We start from the raw sequence: 11832 nt of genomic DNA, 5'->3' as shown, positions 1-11832 counted from the left end.
GCTAAACCCTTGCACCCTCTAGTCTAAAAAGCTCTAAATCTATGTATATAGTATACAGTTTAGTTTGACTTATCTAAAGGCAATGTACATATTAGAAACTTTGTCCATTTTCTCTTTCAAAACAAAACTTCGTCCATTTTACAACAAAATTAACAGGGATGGCCATTACTTGAAAATGCATTGTTAGAACGTCAAAAAAAAAAAAAAAAAAAAAAAAAAAAAAAAAAAAATTCTTCTGAAGGCTGAGAATTTGAGGCCAAATGGAGGGGATTTTTTGATTTTCTTTGGAAATGTTTTTTTCTTCACTGCCAACAATATCATCACCATAACTCAAGAACATGATATTATAATTTAGATTTCCACATTACATCTCTATGTTATCATTGCCTCTCAACAAATTCTTGTGTAGCATATCATACATCTAAACACATACAAAGAACATAGATCTATATCCATGGCAAAAACATCAACCATCCATGAATCATTTTATCATAGGATCATCAAACATTAATTTCTAACCATAACCAAATGATTCAAGAAAAATCTCAATTGTAAACTGGATTCACATACAACCAATGAAATCTTTTCCAAATCCCACCATTATTTTAATTCCAATATGTCAATAAGTCTACACCCAAAAGAGTATCACTAACACAAGACAGACATAATAAGAAACCAATCAAAGAGATTTCACCTCCTTCCTAACAAATGATGGCAAGGCAAATGCAGCTCTATGCATCTGTCATATAAAGTAAAAACAATTCATATCAAATTCCAAGATTTTTTTTTTTTTTTTTTTTTAAAGTATATAACATATCAATTGATAAAAAAAACTCAAACACACCTGTGAGTTGTAGAATTTGAGTTCTCTTTGATGCTCGAGTGCTCCCTGTAGCTTCTCAATAGGGTTTACAGGGTTCCTAAAATCAACAGGCGGGCCCTCCGTTGAGCACAAAATGAATCCAATTACACCACTGCATAACCAAATAACTTGCTTGCATTAAAAAATATTTTTTTTTTCTGTAAAAAAAAAAATAATAAAAAAAATGGTACCTTGGATATGTGGGGACACTGGCCCATGCATAGTGAACAGAGCCTTTAAATATTTTTTGGCAAACAGAAATCATATCATGAATAAGATGAGTGTGGAGCCACATGCTTTCAGCCATGTTACAAAGAACACCACCAGGCCTTAAAGCTTTTGCTAACATCTCAAAGAAAGGCCTTTCCACAAGCTCTTGAGCGGGACCCACAGGATCAGAAGAATCAACGATAATAGCATCATACTTTCCTTCTGGTATGTTCCTTATAAACTCAACAGCTATTACGTAAAAAAAAAAAAAAAAAAAAAAAAAAATCAGATAACAAAGAAAGACTTTTAATAAAAATAGCAATATAAACATTCTTCAAATATATATTACCATCACCAACATGAAGATGAACACGAGGATCCTCAAATCCAACAGCTAACTCTGGGAAAAACTTCTTGCTAACCTACAATCAACAAAAATAAAATTCACAATCAGAATCTCTAAGATCAAACAAGAAAGAATATATATATATATATATATATATATATATATATATATATATATATATATATATATATATATATATATATTTTTTTTTCATAACATACATCTATAACCATCTTATCTATTTCACATATATCAATCAACTCTACGGAGCTATGGCGAGAAATTTCCCTAAGTACCCCTCCATCACCACCACCCACAACCAGAACCTGTAGATAGACCACACCATATATTTAGTTTTTTTTTTATATAAATTAGAGAAATATCAGTGTCACAAGAAAAGAAATAAACAAGAACTTGCGTTTTTGGGTGATTTGATGGAACAAAGGGGAAGATGAGCTATCATCTCCTGATATGCACATTCATCTTTCTCAGACAGCTGAAGAATCCCATCAAGAACTAGTACTTTTCCATATGTTGCAGACTGCATATCCAAATCCAAATACAAATCAAATAAATAATTAACATATAACACGGAAATTCAAATACAGGATTTGTTAATGTTGAAATGTGTTATGTGAATGTGATACCTCAAAAACCAGGACCTCTTGATATTCTGACCTTTCCTTGAACAAAATCTTTTCTACAGCCAATGAATGTGCTTCCCCTGGCCACATGGGGTTGTGGAAGTACATTCTTTTAGCCTTATTGTCTGAAAAGGAGAATGGAAAAAGGGTCAAAATGGAACGCAAATGACAAAATGTATGCAAATAAGTGAAGAAAGAAAGGGAATGAGTGAATGACCAGAAGAAGATTGATGTTCAGAAAACCATCCAGAAACAACTGTTGCATGGCAGTTGGCTTGAAGCTCAGGGTCAGGGGTGTATGCCTGAGCTTTCAGGCAACAAGGAGGGATATCAGTGTGACACCTGTCCTCATTCACCTTCCCATCCATAGTCTTCTGGCATCCCAAATCTCTTCCTGCGTCTCCCTCCATATATTCGCCTTTTCTTGTCCAGCTCCAGCCTCTAACCAAAAGAATTTCAACTTATTACATGAATGATGCTTTAAAAAAATGATAATATATAACATGAACATGAAAGAAATGAATCAAACAACCAGAAGCAGATAACACACACCAATGGCATTCTTATACTATTGAATTCATATTAATCAGGACAGATTACTAGTGTAAGTTGTATGAAAAACAGATACAACATCTGATATTTATGTAAGGCAATTCCATTAAAAGTAAGACCAAAAAATCCTGCAATTAATATCACAATGAATGTATAAGTATTTACGTAAAGTAACTCTCTACTTCTAACAAGAAGGCACATGTAAACAGTGTGTCATTGAAGCTATAGATCAAGAACCGTGTCAAAGAGAAAAAACTATACCAACATTTGAGATGCATAATCAATTTATCCATAATAAAACAAAGTACTTAAACTTTACTCTTGACCACTACCAGACTGTCGAAAAAATAGCTAGGGATTAAACGATTAAAGGGGAAAAGCGACTACAACGACTGAAATTATGACTATGAGGATAAAAACAAGGCGCTGGATACTTAAATTTCCCCATCAATCGATCAAACAGAGACGGAGACAGAACCATAAGCATTCGATTAAAAGAGATGAAAAAGGCAAACGATACACGAAAAACGTCCATATGAAGCGAAACCATAGATGAAATCGTATATACCTGTGATGGCGTCAGTTCTGATTATCTAAATGTGTATGTATATGTGTAATCTATACAAAATTTGAGGAAAGGGGAGAACCAAAAAAAAAAAAGAACCGAAAGAGCGCAGAAAAGCGCACAGTCGCGCACTTTCTGGTCGTAGCGTCTTGGGGTTTCTTTTTCGTAGTTGGAATGGAGACGATGAAAATGGTGCAACGGGATGGACACATGTGTATAAATATGGTTGGAGAGGTTAGTGAAATGACTGTTTTGTCCTGGTATTGTGACGTGGAAGCAATATAAAACAAGTATCTTTTTCTTTTTCTACCGTTTTTTTTATGGAAAAGAAATATTCTTTGACCAAAAGAAAATTATACGGTTAAACCTTACTATACATATTACATGCATACCATTATTATTGTAAAAAATAATAAAATAATAAATTATGTTTATATCTTTGATATATATACTAAATATATTATTTCCAATGAAATTATTAATTAGTAGCATGTCTAAATAACAATGTTATATTTGTTTGTTACTATAGAAATTAAATCATTTTATTCATAAAATTATTGGAAATTCCAAGTTTTGTTTGTAATAAAGAATAAAATGTTTTTATTAACGGTGAGGATTAAACCTTATATAAATAAAGATATATAAAAGAGCTATTGGGCTAACCTAAATCCTAAAGGCTAACATGTTCCTACAGTTTGATGAGAATATCTTGATTAAATTGAAAAACATAAACATAGATCCAGATAAAATGCAGAAGAGGGAGGTCGGCGAAGATCAAGAACTGAATGTATTTGCGGTAGCGACGACGATAACTAGATTAATAGATTTTCTCGGTTACAATGGTTTTTAAAAACAAAAATAAACATTTGCCACCTTCTACCAATATTTATAGTTAATTGGTATTTTTAAAACCCTTTAAATAGTTTGTTACAAATATATGTCATTATCCCCAAATTATTATTACTTCGAAGGTTAGCACTTCAACAACATAAGGTTGACATATAATTGCTTTTTGAGATGTGACCATTTTGAGAAATTGAGTATGTCTATTTAACTTGAACAGATGAATTAGTATTTCATTAGTAGGCATTTAGAGAAATTGAGTATGTCGCCTTCAAATGGATTAATATTTCATTAATGACTTTCAGGGTCGGTCCTGAGGATTCAAATGCCCAGGACGAATCGGGAAAAAAGGGCCCTTTGGGCCTTAACATGTAATGAATGAATGATCCATTGTCACCAAGGATGGAACATAACCATTAAAACTAAAGAGACTGAGATAAAAGGAAGCGAATACATATTATTTTTCAAAAGCTAATTTATATTTATATTTAGTATGATGTTATTAGAAATGGAAAACAAAATCATATTTTACAACTATTCTATTTTATCCATGTTAGCATTTTTAATCAATTTGTCTTTCGCAATTGAAATAACAAATGTTTAAAGTACATTCATCCTCTAGTAAAACTAAAACAAAATTGACAATCTTAAAATTAACAAATGATCCATAATTCAGAAGGAACACATAGTTAAGTTAATGTCGGTTTATTGTTAATTTATTGTTGTTTAAAAGGAAAAAATGAATCAAAAAAAAAACTTTTAATTCCAATATACTAATAGAACTGGAAAAGAAAAGCTGACAAAAGAAAAAGCTTTTAGCTTTTTACCTTATACGCTTTTAGCTTTCTACTCTACTATGACATAGCATTGAATAGGCGACAAGAGTTTTTCATATATCAATGACAAATAATAAAAAGACATTCAAATAGAGAGGTAAGAGCAAAACGAGATATGTTAGAGAGAGTGAGAGTAATGCACATACAGTGAGAGCTCCAGGCAGCAAGATCTCCGAATCTGAGATGGGCGAGATGCGTATTCAATCAAAGTAACACACTGGGGCTACAGTGGAGAAGGTTTACGGCATTGATCGAAGCCATCTTTAAGGCGACGACAAGAACTAGAGTACCATGGTTAGGGTTTTTAGTTTTTACATTTTAGATTTGTTTTCTCTATTATTTGTGATTTTTGTAAAAGTTTAGATAATCTAAAATTTGTGGGCTTTCTGAATCCGATGTGTTTAAATGCTGATTATGATTTGTAAAGTTTTGATTTTTAGATTTCGACTACTAATTTTTTTATAGATTTTATCAGGTTCTTTTTTCTAGATTTTATCGGGTTAGAATACTCTTAAGTTTTAACAGTTTATTCTCAAAATCTTGAAGTGTATCATATATTTGTTTTTTTGGGCCCCTAAAGAAGTCGGGCCCTGTGCAAATGTCCCTTTTGCCCCCCTTTAAAACCGGGCCTGATGGCTTTTGAGATGTCACCATTATGGGTGAGCATATTAATCGAAAAACCGAACCATAACCAAATTAACCAGTATAACCGAACCATTACTAAAAGATATGGTGCAGTTTCTAATTTTGATTAACCGAATACATATGGTTCGATTATGGTTTTTATCTAAAATCGAACCACTATTAACCGAACCGAACCAATAATATTAATAAATATTTTTAATATAATACAATATTAAATACTCCCTCATCTCATAATTATTATCCACTTTTGAATTTTGACGTATTTATTCCGTAACTTTGACCTTAAGTATTTTTGTTTTTGATATATAATACTTGAGGTAGAATATATGAATGGATTGTGTTTTAAATGTTTTTTCATCGTTATAAGTTTCATCAAATAATTTATAACACAAATAAAAATATTTAAAGTCAAAATTAAATAATAAATACGTTAAAAATCAAAAGTAAACAATAAATATAGAAATAAGGAATATAATATATGTAATACATTGAGAATTGGAATTTTAAATAGAAATTACTGTGAATTAGATATGACAAGTAATCTTCTATCAAGATAGTTATATATACACAATCATTTTTTTTATAACAATGGGTTTATGTTTTTCAATTTTTATAGAAAAATATATTTATTTTTATGTCATTTTGGATCATTATGGTTAACCGATATTAACCGTTAACCATACCCATTAACTGACTAAAACCGTTATCCAAAACCAATATTAACCGTTACCCAATGTTTATTGAAATACATTAACCAATTGTAGTGGTTATAGTTCGTTTTTTACCAATAACCGAACCAAACCATCCCATACACACCCCTAGTGACCATTTAGAGAATTCGAGTATATCTAATAAATGGATTAATATTTTATTAGTAGTCATTTACAGAAATTAAGTATGTCTCCTCTAAATGAATTAGTATTTTATAAATTGTTTTTGAAAATGTGATCATTCAGATAAATTAAGTATGTCTTTTAATTTTAACAAATGGGTTAGTATTTTATTGGGTCCAATTATTTGGATCATTTTTAAATTCTTATAGGATTCTAATAATTACTTTAACTTTTTTCTTAAAATAAACTAATCATTATAAAATAATTATCTTTTTATTAATTATCATTAGATAATATTAGACCCCTCATGATTATTTCATATTTTATTTTAAATAAAACTAATCATTACATAATAAAAGGGTTCAATATAAAGATTTATTTATAGAAAAAAAAAGAATATTATTTTTACAAAAAAGTATTAAAATAAAAATATATTTATTTTTTTCAAATATATAAAATAAAAAATTTTAGATAAAAAAATTTAATTATTTTTTCTGTTTTTATATGCAATTTATTAAAATCATTTTTATATGAACGTATAATAATAAGTGACTTCAAATACAACATAATAATAATAAAATAAAATTTCAATGTATTACATAACAAAATAATTCAAATATATTTTCTTACATAAAAATAATTCAAATATATTTGTACATAAAACTCTAATGAAAAAATTGGATTTTTTTTGGTGTGTGTGTCTTCGCCTGGTTGGACCACGGAAGCGACTCATTCGTCGCCAGCGTCGGACAACCCCAACTGTCGACTCACCACCTTTCTTTTCCTCATTCTCTCTTTATTTTCCCAACAACTTCTAGCGGTGAGAATAGTAAGATTTTTTTGGTGTGTGTAGATTTTCATTTCAGATTGGTGTATGTTTGTGTACATACATAAAACAATGATCGTTGTAGATATATGTACCATCACTATATTTTTTATTAATAATATAAAACAATGATCGTTGTAGATATATGTACCGTCACTATATTTTCTATTAATAATACTTAGTTTTCATTTATATATTCAATATCATTTTATTTCTATTTCTTGGTTTATAAAAAATATTAAAATGTAAAAAAATATTAAAATATATAGAAAACGTTGATACATTGTATTATTATTTTATTATAAAAGAATAAAATATATAATAAATAAAAAGTTGATAGTAATTAAATGATAGATATGATTTTACAAAAAAAAAATAAATAAATAAATAAATAAATAAAATAAAATTAGTAATCATACAAACTATTGATATTATAAATACAATTTATTCGGTCCCTAGGATCCAATTATTATGACACTATTTTATTAATAGACATTTAACAAAATTAATTATTTCTCTTTCATTTGAAAACATGTTTGAATAGAGAAAGATGTGACTTATTTCTTATATGTGTATGTGTGCCCGTGTATATTTGATTTCGGGGTTGGTTATTTGTTGAAATTGCATTGTTTTTCAAAAAAAATGATTATAAGTAGTTGATTATATGTTGACTTTTTATAAAAGTGATGATAGGGTGTTTAAGAGGTGTCTTATTAACAACACCCTTTATTTCTTATATGTGCATGTGTGGTCCGGCTACGGTTGAGAGGACGAAAAGAGGGAAGGCTTAAATAAATAATCTGGTCTGGTATAGTAAGTCATTCTGACTTCCTTAAATAAAGAATAGTCAACATCTCGTATGTTTTGTGTAACACTATGTTGTAGCGGTTTCGGATCCAACATATTCCATTGGAGGAGATCAATGGATTAGAGAAATTTTAGATACTTCCGAGCATTTTCAGTGAGATTCTATTGATGTTAGTTTATATTTGGCTACGTCATTGTCACATGGCTAATTACATTACAATCAATAGTCTAGATACAAAGAACTTTAAGAAGTATGATGATGCAACCATAGATCACTCAAGAGAGATATTAATTAAGGACAAATGATAAAGAAATCAACCCGTTGAAAATGCTAGATGAACCTAGAACAATGAATAGTATTATGATGACAATTTGGATGCGAAGAACTTTGAGAAACATGATGACAATTTGGATTAATTTATACAACACGGCAGTGACGACAGTGTAGGAAAGCAGAAGACACTGTGTGGGTGTTGTGGAAGAAATCCATTGGAGCATACAGACGGTGAAGCTACACAAGGTACGCATGTGTCTAGGTCCTACAAGAGGGACCAAATGTGTGCAACTCCAAAACGAACACAACTCACAAAGTTTACTGTTCATGAGCCTCATGGCAATTAATATTATATATACTATAATTTATGGTAAATAAAAAAAATTAAAAGTGGGTACATGCGGAACTTTAAAGTTGTTGATGGGCTAATTTTCAAGGTAATAATAAATCAATGATAATGACATAAATAAATAACAAGCTAACTAAAACATTTAAAAAATACAGTTGCACTATAAATGTTATCATAAGGTAACAATGTTTTTGTTTTTAAAGTAGATATTCCCGATCACAATGATCTTTTAAAAACAAAAAAAAAAAAAAAAAAAATGCTACCTTTTGACAACATTTATTTAGTTCAAAAGCATTTTTGTGATAAACCTATGAAAGAAAGTGTGTTTGCATATAGAGGCAATCCATGTAGTTGTAAGCTTGATGAACAACTAAACTTGTGTACAAGTGCATGACAGCGGCCATAATTCCATCACCCGGCCAGAAAAATTGTGGATACATTTTGCAAACAGTTTATTTCTTCTTGTAACATATGTGTAAAAAACTAAAAATTGTAATTAAACGTTTTCGGTTTTATAGATAAGAGTCTAAAATTGAATTAAATCATCATAGTTAATTTTTAGTTTTGATTATAATAATGGTTATTTTTAAAAGTTCTTGATATATAAAAAGGGCATTCATACAAAAAAAAAATCTAAATTTTACTACGAGACAGGGATAAAACTCAATGAGCTGACATGCTAATCGATACACACAATCAAAACTAACAAATCACAGCATTTTCTACTTAAATCTTAATTCATTTTGCATTTCTTTAAATGTAAGTAAAGGCTTAATCATTAATTCCTTGACATCATGTTTAAAATCCATGTAGTAGTTCCTTAAGCATATACATGATTATCATCCAGATATTTTACTTGGAATAATTATATCATCATCTATGATGTTCTTTATTAATCCTCAAACCTCCTCATCTAACATTCCTCATATACATCATAGATGCTGATAAATTATTCCAAGTAAAATATCTGGATGATAATCAATGCAACTCAAATCATCACCTTTCACTATCAATATACTTGCTTTTATTACTCCCAAAATTACATACCTCTTTATTAAAAGGTGAAAATTTAACATTTAGATCACATATATACATAACAACATACGTACTTTTAGTTCTAGTCTAATTTGTAAAGAGAATATGACGAACTAGTCGGGGTTTAACATTTGGGATATACAAGAAACTAATCTAATAACAACATACAATTAAACTAAAATAGAAGCTTATTTAACAAAACCTGCTTTGACTTTGACCAGGTTGGCTACATCTCCTCCTTTACATTTTCTACATTAAAACTTTCTCAAGATTTCAGTTTCTTCTGTCTTGGCAAACCTTCCCCTGATCCTTGGTTGACTGTCTGCCAATGCCTTTCTGCATGCATACTGAAACCATTTTCACTATGTTATATCCTGCGCCATGGCTTAATATATAAATAACATTATAAAAAGAGAAAGTATACCTTGATTTTTCTACCGAAATTCCTCTTTGTCTTCTTGTTTCTGTATCTTGAGAGCTTCTGCCAACGGTCTTCCATGGTGTGTTCACTCATGAGATGTGGCTGTCTATGGCTTCCATTGCCATTATCAAGAGTCTGTCATGGAAAACTCGAGTAATTGAGATTCATGTATCATGGTTTTTCCAACTAATTGCAGAAACGTAAACAAAAAAACAAAACCTTTATGTCTCCTTCACTGAACGCCCTTCGCATCCCATAAACATTTGCAAAGTTCACTTCCATAGTGTTCAAAACACCAGGCTGAATCCATTCCATCGAGCTTAAACAATCTGAGCTCACACTTTTCACGATCTGTCCAGGTGGATGCACGGTTTCTTTCACAATCGGGATTTCGTCTGTTCTAACTGTGAATTTATAGTTCAAGACCTCTGAAAGCGGTGAAGTTTCGGTTGCTTCTTTTGCCAAGATTTCTTTGAATTCATGGAAAATTTCATTCAGAGATGCATCGTTTTGAAACGACTGGATATCTGTTACACTGAGTTCTTGTGAAGAAAGGTCGTCTTCTGCACAAGTGATCGCCGACATAGCGTCAACAGTAACCAATGGTTGCTCGATCATCGGTTCCTGTGCTTTGAAAAGATCCCCTTCACCCCCAAAATCGAAATCTGATATAACAGAGCTCTGAACCACACTCCCCTGTATTAGAAACAGAAAATGGACCGACAATTATTAGGAAAAACACTATCAATTACGATGAGTTACAATTCAAGATTGCGAAAACCCTAATTCTGAAAAACCCAAAGCGTCACCATTGAAATCAACAAGATGAACCAATTGCTCGATACAAACAAATAGAAGAATTAAATGTGAATAGAAGTAGTAAAAGTGAAATTAGTCAATTACCAAGCACGAATTGGATTTGTGGGAGTAACAGAGATCATCGAATTGTTGAACATCAGGTGAGAAACTTTGAAAGTAAGGGAAAGTTACGCCAGTCTCTGCAGACATTTCTTTGTTTGAACAAGAAATACCCTTTTCGTATTTTGCTCTCCTGTAAAGAAAGGTCGACTCTTTGAAGTAAAAAGAGCACACCGAAATGGCTTTTAGTGGAGAAAAAGACAAGTCCTTTTCACATTGAGCAAAGCAAAACCCTAGAACAAGACTAGTAAAAGAGTACAACTACAACACCACTATACAACAAAAAGACATCAAGAGAAAAGAAAAAGAGGGAAAGATTCACACCCATAAAACCAGATTAGTATTCTGATGATATTGGTGTCCTTTTTCATTCATTTATATGACATCTTATCATCCTTTCTATTCTTGTCAGATGTTTTATTAAGTTTTTACTTTCAAAAACATGTATAAAAGTACGTTTTATCATACCAAATCAATGATACTCTTTACCAATATATGAGAGAAAGAAGCTCGTTTAGTAGTGCAGTTATGTGGTCTGCTAAGTACGGTTTGATAAAAGCGGAAGGTTTGTTCTATTAACAAGTTGCAATAGAAAAAAAACCTAACTTTATTATGTGGTTTGCACTTGGTAAAAGACTTTTTTAATGATTAATTTTATGTTATAAAAATAAATTGATACTTAGCAATTTTAATCCGTATCAAGGGTTTCTATGGTAGTTTCAGTCCCTATATTTTTTTTTCTTTTTTTTTCCTACTTACTTGGCCATTTTTCTTTTTTCTTTTTTGTCGGTGACTCCCTTCTTTACAATTTTTTTGGCAATTTCAACAATTTTTTTTCCTTTTTTAACGAAAATAAATGGGGTTGG

At 30.6% G+C, this 11832-nt stretch overlaps 2 protein-coding genes across 2 annotated transcripts; both read right to left on the bottom strand.

Moving 5' to 3' along the window:
- Positions 1 to 497: 497 nt before the first annotated feature.
- LOC145008918 (spermine synthase-like) lies at positions 498 to 3363 on the bottom strand. Its single transcript, XM_078967541.1, has 9 exons — positions 3183 to 3363; positions 2280 to 2503; positions 2066 to 2187; positions 1837 to 1959; positions 1640 to 1744; positions 1422 to 1494; positions 1054 to 1321; positions 845 to 974; positions 498 to 739 (listed from the first exon to the last, which is right to left on the bottom strand). Exons 2-9 carry the CDS (start codon positions 2470 to 2472, stop codon positions 680 to 682), a joined length of 1074 nt encoding a protein of 357 aa, XP_078823667.1. The 5' UTR covers positions 2473 to 2503; positions 3183 to 3363; the 3' UTR covers positions 498 to 679.
- A 6279-nt stretch (positions 3364 to 9642) lies between these two features.
- LOC145013158 (uncharacterized) lies at positions 9643 to 11186 on the bottom strand. Its single transcript, XM_078971965.1, has 4 exons — positions 10952 to 11186; positions 10268 to 10744; positions 10052 to 10183; positions 9643 to 9974 (listed from the first exon to the last, which is right to left on the bottom strand). Exons 1-4 carry the CDS (start codon positions 11054 to 11056, stop codon positions 9882 to 9884), a joined length of 807 nt encoding a protein of 268 aa, XP_078828091.1. The 5' UTR covers positions 11057 to 11186; the 3' UTR covers positions 9643 to 9881.
- Between the last annotated feature and the right edge of the window lie 646 nt (positions 11187 to 11832).

This window comes from Lactuca saligna, chromosome 8 (genome assembly GCF_052625555.1).
Source record: "Lactuca saligna cultivar CGN05327 chromosome 8, ASM5262555v1, whole genome shotgun sequence".
NCBI lineage: Eukaryota > Viridiplantae > Streptophyta > Magnoliopsida > Asterales > Asteraceae > Lactuca > Lactuca saligna.
The sequence above is the reverse complement of the archived record's forward strand: the minus strand, read 5'-3'. Positions and strand labels throughout refer to the sequence as shown.